Raw genomic sequence first — 25,280 nt, 5'->3', positions numbered from 1 at the left:
TAATATAAAAGTAAAATCCTCAGGTTTTCTTGAATCCTGGTCTTAAGGAGTTGTCTATTTTGAGTAGAAAGGGGAGAGCATTTCAAAAACTGGATTCACCACCCCTAATAGTAGTGAATTTCCATTATAACCACCTGTTTGTTAGGAGTCTCAGCAGAGAGGACAAACATGAAGACTGTAGAACCATCCATTTTTAGTTAGGTTAAAATGAATGCCCAGTCAGGGCAGTGTTGTCTTCTCCACTGCTACCTGCCACCTCTCTTCTACCAGGAGTGGTGTTCATGAACAGAACTGAAAATGCCAGAATTGGTTTCTTTCTGGTTTTTGTGGTTGCTTTTCTGCTAGATTAGCTTCTTTGTCCAGCAGCAACCCTTCCTCCAGCACAGGATAGTTAACAAATGATGCAGGAAAGGACATTTTGGCAACAGGCTGGGTTTATTGCAGGTTGAAATGACAGTGTAGCCAGGGACTCTGTTCTGTTGCAGATCTGCATGGCACTGTTGGGTTTTGCCTTGCTGCTAGAGAGCCTCAGAGCACCAGAGAGTACTTCATCTGCAGCTTTAGCTGATGAAATCTAGTGTGTGTTGTATACCTTCCCTAACTGATCTAAAGCAAAAAAAAATTGGGAAGATTTTAACACACTGCACCACAAAACCTTCAATGGAATTTATCATGCAGGTGCTTCATTGGTTTTGAGATTGCTGAACGAGTTGTATATAATGCACATCTAAATAATATGGAGTTTTCAGATGTCATCGTCACTGTGTAGCATTTTCTGCGAGGTAGAAATCCAGGGTGTAATTCCCTTCTGCTTAACTGTGGTCAGGTCTTAGGAAATTGCTTTGTATTGCTGTGTTTTGAGGCAGAGACACGTTGAAAAAGTCCAAAGCTCAGTAGATATGGAAGTCTTGAGATAATAAGATTTCAAAGGATAATTGAAGACAGCTTTTATAGATTCCAAGGAAAAGAATGATAAGGACAAGCAGGTAAAAAAAAATCTGCAAATATCAGAAGGGGTGTTTGTGTCAGGATTGGCTTTGGTTGGTGTCTCTTGGCCAAGTTCCTGTCCAAAAGCAGTAGGCAGAGACTGTGGCTTGGAAAGTCTGCGCTAAATATTAAAGAAACTTTGTCATGATTCTGTTAAACATGCAGCAAGGATGACCAAAAAACAGGGATCTTACATTAGCTCTATTGAATACAGTGGAGAGTAGACTGGGAATGTGTTCAGCATAGAAGTGATGTGATGGTGAGAGGTCCTTTCCAGAGCAAATGATTTTGACTTGATGTGGTGTTTACTTGTGTGTGCAAAAGCCTTTCACTGTGCCTGTTTCCATGCAGGGACATAGTTGTCTTCCAAAAGTCTTCTTTGTACTGACTATTTCTTCTCCTTTTTTTTTTTTTTTAGGGCTGTAATAACAGAAGAGTTCAAAGTGCCTGATAAAATGGTTGGATTTAGTAAGTACCTTGTATGCTTTTGATGTTTCTTGATGTGTTTTCTGTGCAGGAATGCTGTTCGTCCTGATGTGCTCACAAGTTTTTGTACTTAATAGCCTTGGATAAGCTTCGTCTAGTGCTGTCTTCGTGGGGACCATATGATCTGTGCATAAAACCGAGGTGCAAACTGTCCAAAAAAGCTTGGTGTCTCAGTAATAAGAACAAGACTGTGTGGTACAAGTTACTGAGAGTTTTAGTGATTCTCTCCTTTGAATTCCCACTAAGGTAGTACATAAACAAGTCAGAAGGGAATTTATTTCCCCTCACTGAAACACTTTACTTCCTTTGGGTATGCAAAGCTGTGAGAGTAAGGGAGGAAAACATTTAAATGTTCAAATAAGAGTTGGCTCAAGGCAAGCTAAACAGAACTTTAAATCTCTTGTACATTTGCTGCAGGGAAGCACAACCAGCATGCATTGCTCAGATGAGAATTTTTCCTACATTTGCATTCCTAATACCATTATCTTTCAAGCTGGATCCTAATTTTTCTCTTCCTCTTAATAATCATTAGTCTTCCTTTCAATGGCACCTCCTGCTGATATGTTACTACAGTGATTGCATGGACTCTTCCACAGCTAGATTTCTGTGTATCTCCTCCAATTTGATATATGGAGAGTAAAAAGGAAAATAACAGGCCATGGTAATTACCCCTTAGTGTGGGAAGTTTTGTCCCGAGTCTATAGACACTGTGGATCTGTAACTCAGATTCCAGCAAAGAAAACACTTGCTTTCCTCCCATCAGACCTCTTGCATTATGAGTTGTGGCACCATACATGTGGGAAGATGTCAGAGAGATGATGTAGCTCTGAGAGGGAAACCTGCATGATCTGTGTTTAAACCTAATCCTGGTTCAGGGGCAGAGACATGCAGGAAGGTGGCAAACCCACAGCTGAGAGATGCTTGTGTGGGAGCATCTTGAGCCAGGTGTACCTGTTTGACTTGACAGTTTTGCTCTTTTTGCAGTCTGGGAAGTGGTACATAGTCTCTGTTTAGTGTGTCTCATTGTGAAACAACCATGTGCTGACTCCAAGAGTTAAGGGAGATGGGAATTTTGTTTTCACTTAAGGTTGATAGAGCATCGCAGTGTGCAGCACTTCTGAGTGCAGACCAGCCAAATAGCACATCCATTGAAAAGAGGCAGTAAAATATAACTTTTAAAGAAATAAAAGCAAAATTCTGCCTTTTTTAGTACCCCAAATAACTGGTTTATTCATTGAGGCTGAACAAGATAAATTACTCTTCCAGCAGCACTCAGACTAGTGCCTTATTTCTTGCATACTCTATATTTCCATTCCAGTGCATGACAGGCTGTTTTGTTTTTTCAAGCAAATAGAATAACTTTCTGCAGTATTTTAATGGAGGGATTTTTTTTTCTGCTACAATAAATTTGGTCATGCTGTGGATGGCTCTTCTGCAATCCTGGAGTCAAACTGTTCCTTTATAGATAGCTGCAGTGGAGTTAAAGGGGGAAGGTGCTCTGCAGTTACTTGGAAAAACAGAGTGTTCTGATGCTTGTTGAACTCATTTCAGTAATCGGCAGGGGAGGAGAACAGATCTCACGGATTCAGGCAGAGTCTGGCTGCAAAATTCAAATTGCTCCAGGTAAGAGCCTCTTCTTATGGTGGGTGAGAAGGTTTTACTGTCAGAGGATGTTGTGCCCATTAGATCAGGCACCTTGCCATGTTCATGGCATGTTGTCACTGTTAACTGATGCATCTTAGGCTGACATACACAGGAGAGCTGTTGAGGGACCAACACAGAAAACAGATCTGTCAGCTGGTTGGGGGAATGAAACAATTAAGGAACTCTCTTGAACCAACAGATGGACACAGTGCAAATGAACAATCCATGTTGTACTTAAACCTGAAATTGCAGCTGTTAAATTCTACCCTGGTGGTACTGCTTTGCTCAGCTCTGCTCTTTGTCTCTGATTAGTCTGGTCAGCTCCAGCTTCTGGCAGAAGATGCTTCAAGGAGGGTAGCAGCAGCTCTTCCTTGCATCAAAAAAGACGAGACCATCCATTGGTTGTGTGCCTGTTTGCAGTGGGGAGGACTGTGCTGTGGTGCTGTACAGGAAACTGATGATGAGTGTAGTCTAGGTTCTTACTTTAGTCGGTGGGAATGGCTTTAAAAGAATGCAAATACCCAGCAAATCATTTCAAATATGTTGACACTGGGTGTCCTGGAATTCATTAACATGCTCTGTGTGCAGGGGTTGGGAGTTCCCTTAGTGCTTGCTAATTACTGGGTGATTTTTTTTAACTCCATGAATCTAAAGGTTCCTTCTTGATTCCTTTGCAGACAGCGGTGGGATGCCTGAGAGGCCCTGTGTACTCACCGGGACACCAGAGAGCATTGAGTGAGTTCTGGTTTCATTTCTCTCCTTTCTCCTTCTCTTTCTTCTCCCTAATGCTGTGCTCTGTCAGTGGTGCTACTTGGTTAGCCACACCAGCAAATGTTGGCCTAGAGAAACTTTAGGGTCTCTGGAGCATAGAACCTCTTGGCCTGATGCTTTAAACTGTGCACCTCAAAGGCTTTTTTGCAGTTGCAGTTTGAACCCTCTGCAGAAATTTCCATGGAATTCCCCTCCGCAGGGCAAGGTTGCTCTTAGGGCACCTAGGATGCAGTTTTCTAACTGCAGCTTTCCAGGATACTGAGCTAAGCTGCTGAAGGGCACTTCTCTTCTCCCCTTCACTTCCCTACTGCTATTGGGATGACCATCCTTCCAGCTGAAGAAGGGCTGCATGAGGCCTCCAAAGCCTGTCAGGTGCCACTCCAGCATAATCTGGAGGTGTTGGTGTTGTTGCAGAGCAGCATGAGGCCCATGGGTGTGCTCGCCTCTGCGTCGCTGCCAACAAGAAGCAAAGGACTGAACCAAAGTCTTGAATTCTGATCCCTGCATGGTAGAGACATGTGGCCAGCCAGCAGGGCTTTCTACTCTTTAGACCTATAGAAACTTTAGGGACAGTGTTTCCTCCCTCCCCCTTCCCAGGAGCTGAGTTTGAGACTCTCACAAACCAGTTGAGGACCTCCTGCTGGAACTGGATCCAGGATCCTCAGGCTTACAGCAACACACTTAACATATGGAGCTGCTCTTTCTCTCCCCAGCCTTTGGGTAGGTGGGTTTTTTAAAATCCATCTGGAAATCTTTGAGTTGCATTTGCTAGTGAAAATACATGGGCACAAAGACTGTCTCTCTAAAGAGAAGACACTCATCATTCTTCCATTCCTAAGAGATCTAAGGGTACTTAAATCTCCTTATTCTACCATAATACTGAAAGCAGTGAGCCAGAATAAATATAATTGGCAAGCTGGCATTATAGGGCAGGCAATGTATTCTTGCTGATATTGAAGTGCTTTTCCCCCCTTAGAAAAAGATATTTCAGAACAAGAGCAAAATATTAAAAAGCTGAGATGCCTGATGAGGTACAGTTGGGGGAAAATGGGGAAGCATGTAGTAAAGACTATCTGGTTCTGAAATAAGCAGTTAAATGTAATCGTGTCCAAGGTGGTCTTTAAATAAGATATAAATAAATAAAACTGTGAATACTGCATTTGTGAAGTAGAACAAGTTGTCAAGGACGTGGAATTAGGTGAGATTTAATTTCCTTTTGTGCTAAAATTCGTGTCAAGTTGGTTGTTTGTATTGCTTTTTTTTTTCAAGTTGCTTGTAAGAAAATGAAACAAGGAAACCAACATAGATGTCAGACTTGTTTGTGCAGAGGCTTGTGAGGAGTGTTTTCAGTAGTTATATTCAGTGGCAAGCTGGATGAAATTTCCAAGTGACCCTTTCTCAACTGAAATACGTTGTGTATTGACTGTTGTAGGCTCTATACAAGAACTTTATGCAAAATATACAGGTAGATGAATAAAACCTCGAGACTCTTCCAGAATATACAGAGTGATCTTCTAGAAATTGTGCTTTTTGCTTTGGTTTGTGAGAAAGTCAAGAGAAAATGGTGCTGTGATCTGTGTGCAGCCTCAGTTCACCACCCCCTGAGCTGCCTTGTGTGAATCTCAGCTTGCAATGGATGACTTTGTACTGTTTCTTCAAATTACCAAAGAGAGGACAGTCCCTGTAGGGTGCCTGAAATGGCTTGGGATAAAGTGGAGAGAGGGGAAAATGCTGCTTCAGACTGAATAGGGAACTAGTGGCTTTTTTTCTACCTAGTTTGAGAAGGGTTGTGAGAGAAGGGCAGAATGTGTTGATACTGGGAGTCTTCAAGATGAAAGGAAACCCTGTCAGTTACCTCTGACATGCTAAAGATGTTACAGAAGGGATCTTTAATTTCCCCAGTGCTTCTTTGTGTGTCTCTTCTCACGAGGAGTAGAAGAACCCAGTCTTTCACTGGTTGCTGCTGCAGTATCCTTGCCTCACTTCGCCATGTAGCTTCAGCACCTACTGCTTGGGGCAGAGGCTGTGGTAGAAAAGTGTTCTGGTGCTGCTGGTAAGAGCAGGCAGAGAAGAGCAAGGCAGTTGGCTCTGAGTGATGGGACAGTGGTGAACCAATGTGCTGTGTTAGTAGGAGAGGTTGTTTTGTTTGTCTTGAATAAGGAGGAGAACAGAGCTTGAGTTTAACAAATATTCTGTGTAAGTTAAAACAGTTTAGAACTAAACCTAGAGCATCTTCATTCAAAATAAGCCCCCCAAAATGCTATAGCTCAGCTGTTATCCTTAACTTCCAAAGAGATCAGAGCATGCTGCTGCTCTTCCTTCTCTCTTCCCCTTTCGAAAATCAAACTGTTTATAAGTTATCACAACAGGGGAAAACTCACATCAAAGAATTTACAAACATTGTGCTAACTGTGGTTTCCTCCATCTTTCCACTTCTTCTCCTCTCCCCGATCGCTTCCCATTCCGATGGTTCCTGGTCTCTCGGTGACGTGGAACAATGTTGTCTAATGGTTGTTTCCCTCGATTCTTTTCCAAAGACAAGCAAAACGGCTACTGGGGCAGATTGTAGATCGCTGTCGGAACGGACCTGGTTTTCACAACGATGTTGATGGCAACAGTACGATTCAGGAGATTTTGATCCCGGCATCCAAAGTGGGTCTAGTCATCGGCAAAGGAGGTGAAACAATAAAACAGTTGCAGGTGCGCAAGATGCATTTATTTAGGGCTCTCTTCCCTACTGCAGCTTCTTTAGATCAACAAGAGCGGGCTGAAATGGAGAGCCTTAAATGCTCTAACCTTCTACAGCAGGGACTACTCTTCTGCCTTCGGAGAGCTGGACTCAAATCCAATCTTGTGTTACAAACAAAATCGGTTTGGCCTCGGCTACGCATGTAGTGGAGTTTTGCCACAACTGTGAAAGAAACTCGTGCGCTTTAGATAACATTTGGTGCGTGCTGGTTAGGAGGGGATCCTTTGCTGCTGCAATAGTTTACAATGCCAGCTGTGCTGTTGTAGAGTGCTGTGCTTTTCTTTTGTTGCTGATCTGTGATGAAGCTGGCGTATGTCTTCTGTTATTTTTTTTCTCATCCCACCCCTTTCTAATTAAAAGTGTTGTGTTATGTTTGAATCTATGTTCCTGGACATTCTTTATTCCTCCATCTGGTACAAGTTGTTGTTTTAAAGAACAGAGGGTTTTTCACCTAGGTCAAAAAATGTAGGGGGTTTTTGGAGTGTCCTGATCAGGCCTCTGTCATCCAGTAGTTTTAAGGCTGGTTGCTTAATATCTGTTGTATGCAGGCAGCTACAGATTTTAGAAAGGGCTGAAAAATCAGTTGTTGAGGCAGAGGGGTTCTCTTGGCAAGGGATTGAGCTATTTGAGAACTTCAGGAGTAGCACGTTTCCTGTCAGTCCTTTACACCCCAGGACTACTACGGAATTTGTGCCATGACTCCCCATGAAGAGCTAAAGTAACCTGTAAAGCTGCTGATTTGACCTACCTAATGTTTAGTAGCCAAAATGTGGTCCCTTGTTTTAGGGACTCTGCTTAGCAAAGTGCTCTGTGCTTTCTCTTCAGGAGCGAACAGGTGTGAAAATGATTATGATCCAAGACGGTCCAATGCCCACCGGAGCAGATAAACCTCTCCGTATTACTGGAGATGCATTTAAAGTACAGGTATGTAATCAAAGCAAGCGGTGGCCACAGAGAACTCAGGACAAATTTTAAACTTGAGCATATTTGTGAGCATCTAATGGAGTTGGAATCAACTGTAAGCATCATGATCTTTGCTGGTTTTATTTGTTCCTGTAAGACTGGTGAAGGTTGAGCAGAGCAAGTTAAAACACCAGACTGGCAGGTGTTGGCTTGTTACAGCGTGAGCACTCACTCCATGTAGATATCAGGCATGGGTAGGAGAAGATCTGAGGAGGAGGGTTTGGAGAAAGTGGCTTTGAAACACTTTCCAGTCTGCATAGCAAGAAATCCTAGCTGTTACTTGAGCAAATGGGTTCTTAGTGACTTAGTCACACACTGGAGGAAGTTCTGTGGAAGGTTCGATATCTCAGACAGCCAATTGACGCAGGTAATTAAAACGTCATAATCCCACAACAACTCCTGAAACCAAGGGGTTTGCTTAATATTGCTACCTCAGTCTCCTTGTGTCAGGGTTCTACATGTTCATACCTGCGCTTCAAAGCAAAAACCTGTGAGCAGCCTGTGAGACTGGAAGGTTGCAGCATGATGGGAGTGCTTGAATCAAAGAATTAAAGTTTAGCTGTGGTGTGTTCCACTTCTCAGCAAGTGCTTTTCATACCTTGCTAAGTGTTTTAAATCTAGCTTAGCATTCCTGTCTCTAGTAAAAATAGTTGAGTTTTGTAGGATCTCCCTAACCATAAATTGCTGCAGCAGTTGGTGTTGCTCAGGGATATTCCATTTGGGTTGTATTTTTCAAACCTCTTATTTCAAGTGGGCTTTGAGATCGAAATGTTCTTTTCTTCCAAACTCTTAGGCTTCTTATAGAGATATAGATGTGCAAAATTAGAGTTTAATAGCAGTCTTGCTACTTTTAACCCAATCATACTTTAGGTGCTGCTGCTTCTCAAGTGGCTCCTTCTGCCTTGCAAGATTTGCTGTTGTCACATCATCCATGCCATAAATCACACAAAGCTATCGTGAGGACTGCTTAGGCTGGAAGATCTTCGAGGCACTTAGGAAAACTGAGCACACTTAGAAAGCACTGAAGCTTGAAGAACCCTTGGATTTGGTGGGATCCTCTGGATGCTGCAACAGCGTTTTCTTAACTCTCAAATCGCTGTGAAATCTCTCCATTGCCCTTATTCCTGTCTTGGCATCTCTGAAATGTCTTGGGTTGTTTCCTTCTTTAAAAAGTAGCACAAAGGAATGGAAAATACCAAAAGATGTGAAAGGAGTCAGATTCTCCACTGTTCCTCAAACTTGGAAATGAGAATCAAGATGTCAAAAGCTTGACTGCTAATATGTAGACACAAAGACTTTGGGTTTAACATGCAGGAGTTTATTTAATGAGGACTACTTATTGACTTATTTCCAAGGTGCACTTCTACTAGCTAGGCTACATGCAAGTTTGTGAATGGCCTTGAGGGCTGTGAGTAGGTAGGAAGAATATTCATTTGTCTCAGAAAATGTCTTGCTGGATTGCTGCAGACTTGGGCTTAACTTTTCTAAGTGTCAACAAACTCACTACTGCCCACCTCCCTCCTTGGTACATGCCCTCTAGCTCGTAGTGGACGTGATCTCTGCTGTGCTAGCACAGCTTGTGCCTTACCGTGTTGATTATTGGTTTCAGTCCTGTTCAGTAGGAAAGGGCCTTGAGTTCCTTTCATTTAAAAACAAATCAACAAAAATCAAAAGTGTTTTAAAAACTAAAGAGCCTTTTTGAATGGCTGGAGGAGACAATTGCACACAAGAAGCTGCCACCTTGCACACTTGGCAGGTTTTGTCAGACGTGGAAGATGCCATCAAGAGCAGATCACCAGTGACTGTGGTAAAAAGAAAGTCGAAATCAGAATGCTGTTTCCCTTAGGAGATGGCTTTGCCTTGAAGTCTGAGCATCAGCCACCATTGAGGCCCTAACACCAAGATGGCAAGCAGAATAATTTTAAGCTAACTGTAACTTCTTTCCCCATGTAGCAAGCGAGGGAAATGGTACTGGAGATCATCCGAGAGAAAGATCAGGCAGACTTCCGAGGCGTACGCAATGATTTCAGTTCTAGAATGGGAGGAGGCAGCATAGAGGTATGTTTTCTTCACGAGTACTCTGCTAACCTCCCTGTGGGATGGGTAGTGGGTGGAAGTCATCAAATTGCACATGTAACCTGTAAGCTTATTTTTTTTTTCTTTCTTAAATGCACTGTGTTCCTTTTGCCAGAAGAGTGAGTCTGGCTGCAAAGAAGAGGAGTTCTGCTGGACTCCCAGATGGCACGTTTCTGATTGTCTCTTTTTAAGCTGCATTCTTGGTAGTGCAGAGTTCATTTAGAGGGGAAGGAATTTATGGCCATGTGTTTGTTTTTCTTAAGCACTATGGTTCTGTAGCCTGGAGCTGCCTAACGTGGCCTGTCCTCATCGTTAAGAGCATCTTCTTGTAAAAGGGGAGTCATTCAGTCTAGTTCTCTGAGCTTTCATACTGCTTTGCCTTTCTCATCAGGTCTCTGTGCCCAGGTTTGCTGTTGGAATTGTGATAGGAAGAAATGGAGAAATGATCAAAAAGATTCAGAATGATGCTGGAGTTAGGATTCAATTTAAACCAGGTTTGTGTGAGGATGGAGAGCCGTTACTTTCTGACCAGTGTTGCAGTTTGGGCTTACTAAAGTGAACCTGATTTGAGGTTACAGCAGCTAGGCTTTCCTGATTTAAAGGTGCATCGTGTCTCTTTCTGAAACCTGATTAAATATGAGTGCTGCTTCCTCATGCACTTCCCGGTGTTCAGAGTGAGATTACATACAGCTTATTTGCAGACATTAGATGTCACAACAATCATGTCTTGAGTGGTGATTGTATGGATTAACAAAATAACAAAACCCCTTTTATTTCCTGCTAAAAACAAGTTCTTCTTCAGGACACTAAAGCCTTTGGGGATCAGGAGTTGATTAATTCCAAGTAACTTTCTCTGGGTCCTTGGCTGTCTGATCACCTATCAAAGCTGCCTTTGTCCTCTTAAAATCATATCAGTCTCTTTCATAGCTTTTTGACACTTGGAAGTGTTGCCTTTTGAATGTTGTTCCCTCTGCAGTGTGGGTCGGGTTTGGTCGTCTCAGTCCATGGAAGAGGGGCTGAAGGTGGAGGGAAGAAGTAGCTCTTGGGGTAGCTGTGTTCTCTGAAAACTCTGCTAAGCAGTGGTGCTGCTAGGAGGAGGCTTTTGTTGGATGTTTTCTCCTTTTAATTGAATCTTTGCCACCTTTCTCCACAGATGATGGGATTAGTTCTGAAAGAGTGGCACAGGTCATGGGGCTTCCCGATAGGTGTCAACACGCGGCGCACATCATCAGCGAGCTCATCCTCACAGCACAGGTGGGTTCTGGAGGCTCCTGGCAGGAAAGTGCTTACATGGGAATGTATTCTGTGTGCATGCAGCTGTGTGAGGGGATGTCACCACCTGAAGAAGAGCAGTGTTAAATTTTCCCTCAGGCAGGCCACATATCCCAGGACAGCTGCTGGGTTTGTGGGTTTGGTTAGTTGGGTTTTGAGATGGAACATGGGCTGAGCAAAGGGAAGGTCTCCTGTTCTCAGTATTATGAGGCCTTGTTGTAGTTTCACAATTATTCCCCTGTGTTCAGTTGTTCTCAGGTTACTTGGAAATGGTGACCTGATGGAATAGAGTCCAGCAGTGACTGGAGGCTCTGCTCAGCAGGGCTGAGTAACCCTTCAACAGCAGAACATTAACAGGGCTCAATGATGCCTCCTCCTCCTCCTCAGACTCCAGCCCTCTGGGCTGGTGGCTGTGGGGTACAGGAGAAGGCAATGAATGCTCAAATACACCATCAATGACAACAACATATTGTGTTGCCCAAGAGCAAGAAGTAGAAAGATGAGTGAAGCAGTAGGGCAGACTCATAGAGATTGTACCTTCTCTTTGTATTGTGAGAAGTCAACATGTAAGGCCATTCCAGACCATATACCTCAGCACAATTTGTCCATCAAGGGGAGATCTTCATATCTCTTCTTGCTCTTAGATCTGGTTTGAATATTTTATTCCTTTTTCTTTTGATAATTCGCTCACATTTTGAGATGTCATACTAGCCTCTGACTGCCCATGGCCTCTGCTGTTGGAGAAAGCAGTTACCCTAAATAGCTATGTCCTTTATGTGTCTTTGGACTTAAAAGCTTCCTTTAGAAGTTTTAGAAAATGTGCATTTCAGCTGAGTAATTCCAGCAGTTCTTTAAAGAGCAACACTTGAAAGGGTTTGGAAGCAACTTCTGTGTGTGTCAGTGCCAAGATCTATTGGTTGCTCTAAGGAACTAAACCTTAAGTCCTTTAGTAGCTGATGCTTGTTTATAGGTTTATTTCAGCAGATACAAAGGCATGCATTTAAAAAGTATAAATATCTTCCTGAGTCAGGAAGGCAACTGTAACCTACTTTACTTGGCATTTCTTTGAAGTGCTCCAAAATCTTGAATGTGAAACTCAAGTCCAAGAATATCTCAATTCAGTGCCATTGATTGTAATGCAGTTTAACTTACCTTGCTTTATTTTGGTTTTAATGTACATTGAAGCCAGCAAAAAAAAACCCCAACCCACTGATGCAAACTTTTTGCCTTCCAAGGAACGAGATGGCTTTGGCAGCATGGCTGTTGCCCGAGGAAGAGGTCGTGGCCGTGGGGACTGGAGTGTTGGAACACCTGGGGGCATGCAGGAAATAACCTACACTGTGCCAGCTGATAAGTGTGGCCTTGTTATAGGCAAAGGTAGGTCTGGTGGCACTAAATACTAGAGCTTGCAGTCTTTCTCTCTCAGGTTGGTTACATTCTGACTGCCTAACAGTGAACCTTTGGAGTTTTCTGTAATTGCAGGTATTTAGTAGCCACTGAATGCAGCAGAGGAATAAGCTGTAAGCGCTTGTGGTTGTTTTCTTTGTGGTGCTCTCACTCATAATTGTACTCTACAAGCCCTTGTTCACAGCCTGTAAGAGAGGCTCTTCATGCAGAGCTGTCAAGGAAGCTTGTTATAACAAGCAGCTGGCTGAGAAAAGGCAGGTTCATTTGTGGATTCTTTTTATAGAGAACTCATTTAAAGGACAGTTTATCAGGGACAAGCAGAGCAGTCATTTCATCATGCTGGATTTCTGAGAGTGCCATGTGATAAAATGGAAGGTCTGTGAATGTGGTAATAACAGTAGCTGCTTCCAGCCACATACTTGAAGTGTTTAATGAATAAAGTGAAGTCACAGAAGTTGTCTGTATCTGAGCTTGCATTTGAGCCTGGCACAGAGCAGCCTAATGCACCTCATCTCAGTGGGCACTGCCACAGAGGTCCCTTGGCTGCCTTAGCTGTTGACTCTCCATGCCAAGGAGGTGGACAAGGAATCATCTGGCCTTGCTGGAGTGCATCAAAAAGAGTGTGGGCAGTAGGTCAAGGGAGGTTATCCTCTCTCTCTGCTCTGCCCTGGTGAGGCCACATCTGGAGTGCTGTGTCTGGTTCTGGCCTCAGGAGAGTGATAGAGAACTTCCAGAGTCCAGTGGAGGGCTGCCAAGGTGATCAGGGGACTGGAGCATCTCTCTTGTGATGAAAGACTGCAAGACTTGGGGCTGGAGAAGAGAAGATTGAGGGGGGACCTTGTCAGCACTGAGGAATACCTAAGGGCCAGATGTTGAGAGGATGGGGTCAGTCTTTTCTCTGTAGCACCCAGCAGCATGCACAAGCTGGAATTAGGGAATTTCCCCTTGAACATGAGGAAAACCTTTTCCTGTTGAGGTGAGGGAGCCCTGGCCCAGGCTGCCCAGGGAGGGTATGGAGACTCCTTCTCGGGAGGTTTCCAAACCCACCTGGACACGTTCCTATGCCCCCTGAGCGAGGGGAACCTGCTTAAGCAGGGGCTGGGCTGGTTGAGCTCTGGAGCTCCCTTCCAACCCCCACCATTCTGTGCTTCTGTAACCAGTACAACCCCAAGGCAGTTATCAAACAGCATTGGCAGTGGCCTCTGTTGCAGAGCATGAGCTGCACATTGGGTAATGGTGGTACTTGGAGCCTGGATTGGAAGAGCTCTGGCAGTCGAATTGTTGCGATGGCTCTGAGTTAATACACTGACATATCAAAGGAGTTGTATTTAATTTTTCTGTCTACTTACTTCAGAAAGACTGACATATGCCTTAACTAGTATTTAAGTAATCACAGTTGGCTTTTAGCCTCAGCAGAGGTGAGGTGAATAGAAAAGGAACAGATTAGCTACAGTGGGAAAGGAGGCAGAGACTTGAGGGCATTGTGCCACGTTCCAGTGCCGTTTAGTTTCCTGCCATCCTGTTGGACAGGAGTGAGCCTACTGTGAAAGATGTTGTGGCCTCTTTCTCCTGCTGCATCTCACTTGTTCCTTCCCATGTCTGTGGCCCCTGTAGCACCCTGAATTCCTGCCCTGTCAGGTGACAAGGGACACAGATGTGTCAGCAGTAAATGTGCAGTTGTTTTCAGATGTTGTTCTTTTCCATAAGTCTGCTCACAGACCTGAAAACTTTTCTCACTGTGAAAAAGCACCTGCTGTCCCCATTGACCAGAGATTACAGAGCAACTGTGCTTGATCTCACTGAACAGTCCCCTTGGGCAAAAGATCAAGCAAAGCAAATTTTAAGCCCAGAAGTAAGAGTTACATACATGGAAAAAATCAAATTATAATGAAAGTTTATTGCTGTATCCATTAGTCATCCTTAATAAAGGATCAGAAAAGGTCACTTGTTGTTCAGCAGTGCACTGAAGTGGAGCATTTGTGACTACAGAGAGCACCGTGTGCTGAAAAGATAAATGCAGGTAGTGGGGTTGAATGTCCAAGCATTCAAGCACAAGGCCTGGCACAGGCTCCCTGTGGGGGTGCAGAGTAGCTTTTTACCTTTGTTTCCACAACAGCAAAATAAAGATTCTTACCCGGCCGGATCAGAAGCTTTCTGGAGTGAATAATTACTAGTTGTATGGTGATTTGAGTGCTTGTAGCTTTGTAATACCACCTTGTAATCGGTGTTCTTACAGTGCCTATGCTCTTAGGCTGTTGCAGCCTTCATTTTTGTCAAGTGAGTGATGGCTGTAGCGTATCCAGGATGGATATACCACACTCCATGTGTTGATGCCAGACATCTCATTATTTCCTCTCCCGCTGCCCGTGGGGCAGTGTAGGGGAGAAGAGATGTTAGTGGGGGTTTATTAACAGTGACCAACTGCAAAACCATTCTCCCTCTCTTTAGCTTCTGAGCAGTTTCCAGCTTTTTTTATTATTCTTCTCATTCTTTTTTCCCCCCTGTGGTACAGGACTTGGCTGTTGTTAGCCTTCTCTCTAAAATCTGGCTGAGTCCTCTGGGCACACGTAGCTTGGTCTCCAAGGTTAGCACCCAAGCAGTGGGTATCTTGGGCCTCTGGGTGTAGTGATCACAATGTGGCCAGGTAAGTGCTGCCATGCTTTCAGCTCCATGTCACCTCTTAGAAAGGGGGAAAAGAGGGAGCTGAGGAAGTTTCTCAATGCGATGTGTATGATAGAAGATCGAGGGACCCCGTTCTCGTGGGCATCACTTCTCAGCCGGGGAGAGGCAGCCTTGAAGCGCTCCCTCCAAATCCTGTGCATTGCTTTTTCCTCTAGAGGGTGGGTAGGTGCAGCTTTTCTTTTCTGAAAGACTTGGAGGAAGGGTGGAGACGAGCACCAGACACATGTCAAACGCTTTCTGTGTTCCGTGGTGCTTGGAAACAGACCGCAGCCTCTCTGGGCCCCCGCTGGATTTCCATGATAAATACAGCAATATTGACAGATAACGTGGCCGGCCTGGCTCTTGTCAGCTCGGCCTTTTAGCTGCTTTGATTAATTGCTTTACGATTTCACGTCCAGCTGGGGGGCCACTCCTGGATCACTTCTGCCCCCCATCAGGTAGAAGAATGGAGCTGGCTGCTGAATGCAGCTATAGACAGGCACCATGTGCCGAGCGGGGCCACCTCCGGAGGGGGGAAGAGGAACTCTGTCCCTTCCGGCACCAGGCTGCCTTCGTCACTCCATTCGCATGCTCTGGAGGCTGAATTGGGGCAGCTTGGATGGGAGGGAGAACTTTGGGCTTGTACCAGACTGGAGAGTAAGGAGAAGAGCACCAAGTCCTGGTATGGGGGTAGGAGCTTGAAGCCTCTGCCCAAAGCTGGAGAGCCAACCTGATCCTGCAGTATGGTCTAGGAAGGACTCAGTGTAGAAAGTCCCCACAACTCCAAACTTGGTGCTGAATGCTAATTGAGGAGATGATTTGAAGTCTGTGCTCTTCTTGCTTCCAGTTTGAGAAGGCTTCAGTTTTTAATCCTCCAAAATCAGCACAGTGAGTGGCAGCAGCCAAGGATTGTAGCTCTGTCACCCAGTAAAGAAGTTCTCCCACTCCTCTGTGATCCAGATTGTGTTGGCTGAAAGGGTCCTCTCTTAGGGACATGAAATGGCTGTTGATTCAGAATCTCACCTCAGTGTGTGAAAACCAGAGCTTCAAACCAATCTGCATCAGACAAAAGCATTGCATCAAAAATCCTCCTTGGTTTTGAAGCTTCATCTTAGCACTTTCCCATGCTTGACTGAAAATAGATGCCCTCACTTTTGGCTGCACACTACAATCCCTGTTGTCTGCCCAGGGATGTGACACGATTATCTTTTGTTAAATGCATCTTCAAAAATTCATTTAGAAAGAGTTAATTGCCGTTTGGCAACTTTTCCTCCTCCCTTCCCCAAGAAGGCTTTACAATGTTAAAAAGGTCACGAGTCCATGACAATGAAATGAACAAGTGTCTGCAACATCCACAGTTTGTTTTGAAGTTTTGCTGGATGTATAGAGATGGAAATGTGAGCAAAACTGAGGAGACTGTTCCTGGGGACTCTTTTCAATGAAAACCAAACAAAAATCTCCAGTTAGTTCCCTTTGCTCCCCTCCCTGCTTGCTGTGTGTCCTTTTGGTTTGTGATTTAAAACTTGTAAAAGCCCTTCCTTCTCCACACCCTTTAATTTCTCCAGCTGAGTGGAGCTGGTCTCTTAAGTTTGTGTGAGTTTCCAAAAGAAGAATTGAACCATTGTAACATCGAGCTGAGTCTTTTTGTTAAGCAAATTTCATTAAGAGACCGGAGACCAAGCAAGGTCTTGAGGAAATCAGATCTACTTTGACTGGCCCTGCTGCATGCTGCTCCAAGCACTCCTGTGCTCTAAGTGTGTGCAGATGGCAAACTAGCCAGCTCTGTTCACTGCATGCACAACTAACTCTGAAGCAGCACAGGACAGCCTGGAGTCCTGGGTGACTGTGGCTGGGTAGAGGGGTGAGTTAGGAGTGTGGAAAGCAAAGGCTTCTGTCAGGCACACGTTTGTGAGAAAGCTTAAGCTTTGGTTTTGAGCTACAAGGTATGTGGCTGATGGCTTTTTGCCTTAGTGGAATGAAATATCTGGTGATGGGGTAGGGGGGGAGGAAGCCTCGTGGAAGAAAGAAAACAGCATGTCAGTTGCAGGTGATCTGCTTTTTCTTGAGAGTTGTGAACAGCTCTGTAAAACCTCCAGAAATCAGACAGTGCAGTTTTGGCATCTAGTTTGTCAGAGCGTGTCTCAGCTGTGCTGCCTTCCCTTGGGAGCCTTGTAGGGTGCATGCAGGGGGCTGGATGTAGTCCTGAGACAGCACCATCCATGACCTCAGAAACCATGACAGTAGCTCACAGTTTCAGGTGCTGTTTATGAGCAGCATGAGCTCGGATATTGTGGTTTCCTACACTGTTGCCATCCTCAGCCCATCTCCCTTGAAGCACACAGAAGGCAGCTGAAACTATATTCCACTACCAGAAGCTGACTTTGATATGCTTTTATGGACATACATATGTCCATGTCTCCTTATGTCTTGGTTTTCTTTTCTTCAGGTGGTGAGAACATCAAGAGCATCAATCAGCAGTCAGGAGCCCACGTGGAGCTCCAGAGAAACCCACCTCCAAACACAGACCCTGGTGTACGAATATTCACAATCAGAGGTGTTCCCCAGCAGATTGAGCTCGCTAGACATCTCATAGATGAGAAAGTTGGTGTAAGTTCCACCTCTGTTTTTCTTGACCTGTCTCTTTCAGACATGTTTTCACTCCTAAGTGAAACCTGTAGGCCTGGGCTTACAGCATGGCACAAAGCACACATTCTTCAGCTTCAAAACCATTTGCCTGTTAGCTGACTTAAACTTTGATGGCCCTCCAGCATCCTTTGGACTGATTTTTGCTGTGGTCTCAGAAGGGTGTTCCTGTTTGCTGACATAATCAAGAGTGGTGTCCAGCTGTATGAGGGGGGAGAACAGCAATAGAAGGCTGTCAAAGGAGGTATTTTTGAAAGGAAGAAAAGAGTGTCACTGTGTGAGAGTGACACCATCATGGCATCATCATCTGAAAAGTAACACTCATTGCTCCAGTAAATCCAGGATGACTTATCTTGCAGTTAATGCAGGGCTGTGGGATTGAAGCTTAATCATGTCAGGCCAGAGTAGCAGTGAAGGAGGAGATTTGGGTTAAAAAAGGATGGAAAACACTGAACTGGGGTATGAGGAAGCTGAAAGGCAACTTTTATACTGAGTTGCCTGAGAGGAGGAGAGTTGATACTAACCTCAGGATCCAAGCTACTCAAAGGAAAACTTCCAGCTGTGCTGTTACTCTTTGAGGCATGGCCAGAGCTGCTTTTGAGGCTTTGCTCCTGCAGTGTGCTGACAGTCCTGACAGCTTCGTCCTTGGAGAGTCTTTCACTTCTTTCAGGTGCTGGGGTTTAGTGGGACGTGTCCCAGACTGTCTTCTCCCCTTTCTTACTACTCTTACTAGCTGCCTCCACGCTGTGCTTAGAGCTGACAGTAAGTATTGGTGGATTCTCTGACAGGGTACCAGCATGGGTGGACCTGGAGGATTTGGTCAAAGTCCGTTCAACCAAGCACCCGCTACACCTCATCAAAAGTAAGCTGCTCCATCTCTTCATGGGAGGGTTGTGGGAAGCACTGGGAGCCGTGGAAGCACTGGGAGGAGGTGGAGGGCTCCCAAGGAGTAGTGTGTAAGTGGAGCCTCTTAAAGATTGAGCATTAAGAAGCAAGTGAGAGTAAGCCTTTAAGCTTGACTGCAGGAAGGATTTTATCAAACTATAAACAAGGTAGGTACTAACATGACCAAAATCCCTGTCTGGTGCAGTGAGAGCATGGAAAGAAGCCTGAGCTGCAGCCAGCACAAGGAGTGCAGTTCAGATCTCTGTGTCTTCATTTGGTGTGTGACCAAACCAGTCTCAAGGACAGTGATTCTTTTCCTTCCCATGGTCACCTGTTTGCTCAGCAGTTGCTGACCACGTGTAACAATTTTGCTGCTGTGGGCAACCTTCATGTGTGTGGCCTGTGAAGTGTTTTGTTGTCTCCTTCAATGTGCCTTTTTGTCCTTGCAGTGGTCCTCAGGCATTCATGACACAGGGTTGGGGCAGTACCTACCAGACGTGGCAGCAGCCTGGACAGCAAGTCCCAAGTAAGTGTCTAGGACCTGGGTTGCAGTAAGGTTGGTGTTCCCTTTGCAGTCCCTGCCTGATGCCTGCAAAACACAGACCTGAAAACACATGTTCACCTGAGAAAAGGGCAAAATCATTTCCTGGGATGGAGATGTATGGTGCTGTGGTGGTTGAGCTCAGAATAAGCTGAAATCCATTGAAGACTGAAGTGCTTTTTGTGCACTTAACTGCTTACTGCTTCTTCCTGCTCTCTTTGTGTAGACCCTTGGTCCTTGCTGTCTGTTCCTCTTAAACAAAAACCACTTCTGCCTTAGACCTTCTTGTGCCAGATTTATCCAGGCAAGCACTAGCTAACCCCACCTCGCCCTAACAGACACACCATGTCTGGTGCTGACTCCCCCATCTCTTTGTTCTCGACCTTACCAATGCCAACGGTGATGTTGGTAACTGCATCTTGTGTTTTCAACAACCAGAGGAATGCTTAGCCCTAAAGAGAGCAGGTTTGTGGTGTGCTTGGTGGTCTCAAAGCTCATGTGATGGGCTGTGATGTCCAACAGACACTTTTCAATCACAGGTTTTCAGAAAACAGGAGGTTTTTTGATGGCCTGGTCTTGTGAAAACTTAAAGCAGAGCACCACAAAGTGGAAGGGGGGATCATTTTCAAGGGGCTTAATGGCAGGTGCTTTTCAGACTGATTTAGCAGTGAAGTAGATAATTTAAACAATACAAATTCCTGTTCTTTGAGGTGCCTGAGGTAGGGAAAACGTTGGAGGAGCAATGCCTGCAGTGGCACTTGTGATTCCCTCTGACACTGACCATGTTTTAATGCTTATGGAGTTGTGCATGTATGAAATTTGGAAATCCTCACTGCTGCATTGCTCACTTGGTGGTTTCAGGTGGCTTCCAAGACCAGTGAGCCATCCTGCCTTGCTATTACCCTTTCCCTGAGTGAGTTTAGAACCACAGTGCTGCATTTTGGGGGCAGATGCTTTATTTCTGCTGTTGAACCTGATGGAAAGTGTTGGCTCTCTAGCTTCACATCTACTTAGGATCCTCTGTGTTGCTGTTGGTAGCCAGGCACACTGAAGACAGCCTTGGGTCAAGGTAATGCTGGGCTTTGTCAGCCTTCAGTGCTCTGTTCTGCTGCACCCAGTCAGGCCAGGTGGAGTTCCCCAAGGCATGGGGGGACTGTCAGAAGAAACTAAGGAAATACCTGCTGTTGGCACTGGTCAGTTTTAAATTGGAAACAGTCTTGTGAAGGCTCCTTTCCCTGAATGCTGCAGCCTGTTTGTTCCCAGCTCTAGCCAGAGTCAGGCTTCCCAGGGACAGGCTCTGAGTGCCCCCCTCACGGGAGGAGTGGCAGCCCCCCACCCCCTACACATGTATTTAGATTTTAATTACTTCCCCCATCTTAAATAAACTAACTGACTGGGGAAACATTTTGCTGTGCAATGCATTTAGTGGCTTGTCCTTTCAGTCTGCTGCTGACTGTAATTCTCCTCGAAGAAAAGGCATTGAAGGAGGCCCTTTGTTGGCATTAGCAGGTGGACAGTTGAGGCAGCCTTGACCTCTGCCAGAAAAGGTCCTGACTTGTAGCATTGGTCAAGTCTTTTAACCTGCTTTTCTGCCCCCAGACAGGACACTGCTGCCCTGTTCCCTCCACCCACTTCACACTTGCAGTGTATTATTTCTCCCCCCTCTTCCCCCCATCCCCAGGCCCGTTGTCACGGGGCGGTTGGATGTGTCGGGGAGGGCCCTGCTCTGCTCTGCCCCACCCCACGCATGGCCCCGTGTGCTCAGCACTCACACTGCCTCTCCCTGCAGCTTTCTGAGCCCTGGCTTTTCTCTCAGGGCTCTGACTTTGTTTGCTGCTTGTCTTGCTGAGGGCTCTCTGCTCTGTGAGCATCCCACCCCTGCAGCCAGCTGCTTGCTCCCATGCCGCAGCACGTAGATGTGCTGCACTGAAGGTGACTCAGTGTTCAGGCTGAGGTTTTGGGGCTGTGAGGCTTGTCTCAGTGCAGTGTGGAAGTGCAGAGCCTGTTGTGGCTGTCAGGAGGGGGTTGTGGGTGGCTGCAGTGCTGAGGGCCACTGGAACTGGCTGTGCTTTGTGCAGGGCTCTGGGGTTTGGCTACCCCGGGCTGTGTGCTGGGCACAGGCTCGTCTGTGGGCACGCTGTATGGGTAGCCATTGCCCACAAGGCTCCTTCAGATGTGCTCTGCCAATGAGAGTGGAGTGAGAGACACAGACCCCTGAACACCCAGTGAGATGACTGGAAAGGTGCTGGTTTCCTCATCAGCTGTGTGGCAGGAGGTGCAGGTGATGGGCCTGGGTTCCCTCAGGCGTTTCAACCCTCCAACCCCACACCTGACGTGAGGGGACCAACAACCCGTGGTGGTTGATGTGCAACCTGAGCAGCTCCCAGCCAGCCCAGCAGGGGACACACATCGCTTATTGCTTTTGGACAGGGCCCAGGTGAGGTGAAAGTGCAAAGTCTGGACAAGTAAGGTAGATACAGGGCCTGTGTGGTGGAAAGGCAGATGTCACTGGCAGGAGACTGCCACCTGTCCCATGCTGGCCAACAGAGCCAGCAGCAGAACAGCCACCCCGATTACAGCCAGGTATGGGAGGGGTATTTCCAAAAACAGAGTGAGTGAAACAGGGTTATTGGAGGTGAATTGACTCTTGTCAGAGTTAATTGTGATCTGATGACTTGCATCTCCATCCCCTGCCATTATTAGCTTCCAGACCTGTACAAAACCCCTCTGGTCCTCTCGGTGATGGTGTGTTGTAGCTCTCAGTTGTGCTGGCTGCTGATGTGCCTCAGGAGAGCTGCTGCTGTTGAACCACAGGCCCCAGCTTGCAGTTGGCCTGCCTGGGGGAAAGGAGAGCTGATGCTCATGAAAAGCAGCAGGCTGAGGCTGTGTTGTTGAGAGAGTAGGAGAGAGCTCTGCACACCTGGGAGCACCCGGGCCCGGCTTTTTCAGCGCACGATGTCGACTTCTGGATCAGCTTTTGAGGCTGTACTGCTGGGGCCTTGTGCCCAGGAAGAAGGGTGCAGGGGGTCAGTCTGTGTCCCTGCAGCCACAGCAAGGGTCTTGTAACGCTTCCCAGATGTGTCAGGTCATCACTTGCCAGCTCACAGCCCATCCCGTGGTGCCCAGGCAGCAGAGGGCCAGTGTGGCTGCCCGCGGGGGATGGCTCTGCTGGAAGGAGCTCCTGCACCTGGGCTTGGCCTCACTCAACTCATCTCTCCCTTTTTCCCCTTCTCCTGCAGGTCATGCTGCCAGTGCTGCTTCTCAGGCAAGCTCCCAGCCCGACTACACGATGGCTTGGGCAGAGTACTACAGACAGCAGGCTGCCTACTACGGGCAGACACTAGGGCAGGCTCAGGCCCACAGCCAGGTCTGTACTCACCTTCCCCTGGGGAACTGGGCACACTGTTCGTGGGGCAGGGATTCTGCTTGGGCTTCTCACACCGAAGCAGAGATATTTTGTGGATGAAGGGAGTGATCACAGAAGTCTTAACAGCAGAGTCTGATTTCCCAGTGCAGGGTGAGGGGTTTGGGGGTTTAGTTTCTCCTGGGAGCTTTTACTTACAGCCCCCAGGCTGCTCTTGGGAATTAAAGGAATGGTGGAGCCAGGCTGGCACTTTGCAGTCCAGGATCTGTGCAAGCTTTGTGCTGGGGTCAGAGCTGAGCTGTGAGCTTGCCTGGGGAGGGGGCACCTGTCCTGAAAGGGAGCAGAAGACTCTTGGAAAATAATTTGGATTAACCATCTGCCAAGTACAACCTCACCTTCCCCTCTCAGCCAGGGCTCCAGGGGGCTTTATCTTCTGGGGCATTTATGCTGATGGTACTTGCCTGAGCTCCAGCTCTGCCCAGCAAATGTCGTGGTGCCTGGTTAAAAAAACCAACAAGGAACCTGTGTAAAGCAGAGGTGGCACAGCTTGGTGGGATGAGAGGCTTCCCTCAGCTTGGTTGGGATGAGAGGCTTCCTTCAGCTTGGTTGGGATGAGAGGCTTCCTTCAGCTTGGTTGGGATGAGAGGCTTCTTCAGCTTGGTGTGATGAGAAGCTTCCTTCTCCCTGCTGAGCCGGGAGCTGGATTCTCCTCGGGCTCCAGGCTGGGGCCAGCGCCGGGAGGGAACAGCCCCTGGCACAGGCAGCCGTCAGTCGCGGTAAAGGGATCTCTCTCCATCCCGACCCTCCAGAGCTGAGAGACGCCGGTCGGGAAGAGGCAGGAGCAGCGGCAGGAGAGCTGCGGCAGGAGAGCCGCGGGGCTGCCGGGGCAGAGCTCGCATGCGGGGGGCGGCAGGGAGGGAGGGGAGGCCGGCTCCGCGCTGCCGGGGAGGAGGAACCCGCCGCTTCCACAGTTCCCCGCCGCCGACTAACTTTTCCTTTTCCCCCCCTTTCTCTCTCTGTCTCTTTCCAGGAGCAGTAGAACAAGTTCCTCGTGGCAATTCTTTCGGTTTGGTTTTTGTTTGTTTGTTTTTTCCCCCCTTGGAATCATTGTGGAAGAAAAAAAACCCCCTTTTTGTAACAGAGGTTTCTAGATTTGCAACCTTTCCATGAAGACTTCTCCTGCTTGGCCTGTGAAACACTAGCTGTAGGATAATCCACACTGAACTTTTCTAAAGAATCAGGAACAATTAGTAACTTGCTAAACTCATGGACATGCTGGTGATTTTGGTTCCAAATTTGTTTTTGAAGAAAAAAAAAGAGAGAAAAAAGAGAAAAAAAAAGAAATGAAAAAGAAACAGAAAAGGAACAAAAAAGAAACAAAAAGCCTCCAGGATTCTTTTTGGAGAGAAGCCAGAGAATTTACAAGCACCAAAACTCACCCCAGAGCTGTGACATTTCAACATGTGGCTTTTTATTTTGTGTGTGTGTCTTCAGTTGGTTGTTATTTTTTTTTGGGGGGGGGAGTGTTTTTTCCCCTCCTTCCTTTTAATTTTCAACCTTTTCTGTTGCAACAGAAAGAGTGGCTTGGAAGTCTTAGGTGGTGTGTAACAAATCCTTTAAAGGAGAGGAAAAAAAAAGCAACAAAAAAAAGAGGAAGAAAAAAAAGAGAGAAGAATTTTAAACAGTATTTAAATATTCTTAAATATGTAAATTCATTAAATGTTTTAGTGCTCAGTTTGTTGTACCTTGGCTGTCTTTTTGGTTTGTATTGCTCTTTTGTTTCGTTGTTTTTCAAAGCAAAAACCCTGAGCTATGCTGTGTTCTTGTAATTAATGATGTGAATTCTGTATGGAGACAGTGACTTGTGCTGTGGGGCAGGTTTTGGGGCCGGGGAGGGGAACGTTTTTGTAGGGTTTGTATAATTTCTAGAGTCTAAAGGGGGTAATATAAACAAGGAAAACCAAGTGTTCATTTGTGTTTTAGCAATACAGTTCTGTTCATGTCTCCAGTGCTGGTTGCATTGCTGGATCTAAGACCTCCAAGCTTGTTAAAAAAAAATCAAACAGCAAAAAAATAGGAAAAACAAAACAAAAAGAGACAAAAAAAACCAACCTCAACCCCAAACACCCCCAAATCCAACCCCAGACCCCCAAATCCAACCCCTCAAATCAACCCCAACCCCAAACCCCCAAATCAACCCCCAAATCCAACTCCAACCCCTTTCCCTCTATTGCTCAGAAATATAAATACTGTTATTTTTAATATTAAAATGAATCTGCTATTAGTACCTTTAACAAACACTGTGGAACATAAAAAACCATATAAAAGGTAGTAACTATTTTTTAATTCCAAGGTGTTTTTTGCTTTTTTCATTGCTTTTAAATATTTTCTTATCTAATATTTGTCAAATTTACCTAGAGAAAGAAAAATGAATCTAGTATTAACCACGGGATGCTCTGAGGACTCTTTTGATTTAATAAAAGGGAGAATATGATTTCCAATGTTTACTGTAGTTGTTTCTTGTACAGATAACAGTGTATTTTTAAAGGAGAAACGGAATTGAAGCTATTTTTTCTTGCATTTTTAATTGCCCTGCGGGACATTCCGCTTTGAAATGTGCCCAAATCCCTCTTCTTGGGTTCTTTCCTTGTTGTTTTGTGTTTTTCCTTATGCTTGAAATGTCTAACTACAAAGAAACACGATTGGATAATGTTGAGCATGGTGTTTAAAAGAGAGAAAAAGCCAACAAAAGTGTTCTTTTTATTTGACTGACAGTTGCATTTTACACTCTATATAATAAAATCTCCACAAGGTGTCTTGTGGATGAAGTA

General features: G+C 45.8%; 1 protein-coding gene across 3 annotated transcripts in view; it reads left to right on the top strand.

Annotated features, from left to right (window-relative positions):
- FUBP3 (far upstream element binding protein 3) overlaps nt 1–25,280 on the top strand; it is a 39,021-nt gene extending 13,741 nt beyond the window's left edge. For all 3 annotated transcript variants that reach the window (XM_062011512.1, XM_062011511.1, XM_062011510.1), the window contains 14 exons: nt 1,406–1,455; nt 3,025–3,096; nt 3,795–3,852; nt 6,426–6,588; nt 7,463–7,561; nt 9,554–9,658; nt 10,068–10,170; nt 10,830–10,930; nt 12,184–12,325; nt 17,463–17,623; nt 18,448–18,521; nt 18,994–19,070; nt 22,325–22,452; nt 23,480–25,280. In XM_062011512.1, the coding sequence (XP_061867496.1) occupies nt 1,406–1,455; nt 3,025–3,096; nt 3,795–3,852; nt 6,426–6,588; nt 7,463–7,561; nt 9,554–9,658; nt 10,068–10,170; nt 10,830–10,930; nt 12,184–12,325; nt 17,463–17,623; nt 18,448–18,521; nt 18,994–19,070; nt 22,325–22,452; nt 23,480–23,488 (1,342 nt within the window). In that variant the 3' untranslated portion in view covers nt 23,489–25,280. The remainder of the gene's footprint in view (nt 1–1,405; nt 1,456–3,024; nt 3,097–3,794; nt 3,853–6,425; nt 6,589–7,462; nt 7,562–9,553; nt 9,659–10,067; nt 10,171–10,829; nt 10,931–12,183; nt 12,326–17,462; nt 17,624–18,447; nt 18,522–18,993; nt 19,071–22,324; nt 22,453–23,479) is intronic.

Source organism: Colius striatus, chromosome 19 (genome assembly GCF_028858725.1).
Source record: "Colius striatus isolate bColStr4 chromosome 19, bColStr4.1.hap1, whole genome shotgun sequence".
In the NCBI taxonomy this organism is placed as follows: domain Eukaryota; kingdom Metazoa; phylum Chordata; class Aves; order Coliiformes; family Coliidae; genus Colius; species Colius striatus.
This window is presented reverse-complemented; position numbering and strand designations above follow the sequence as displayed.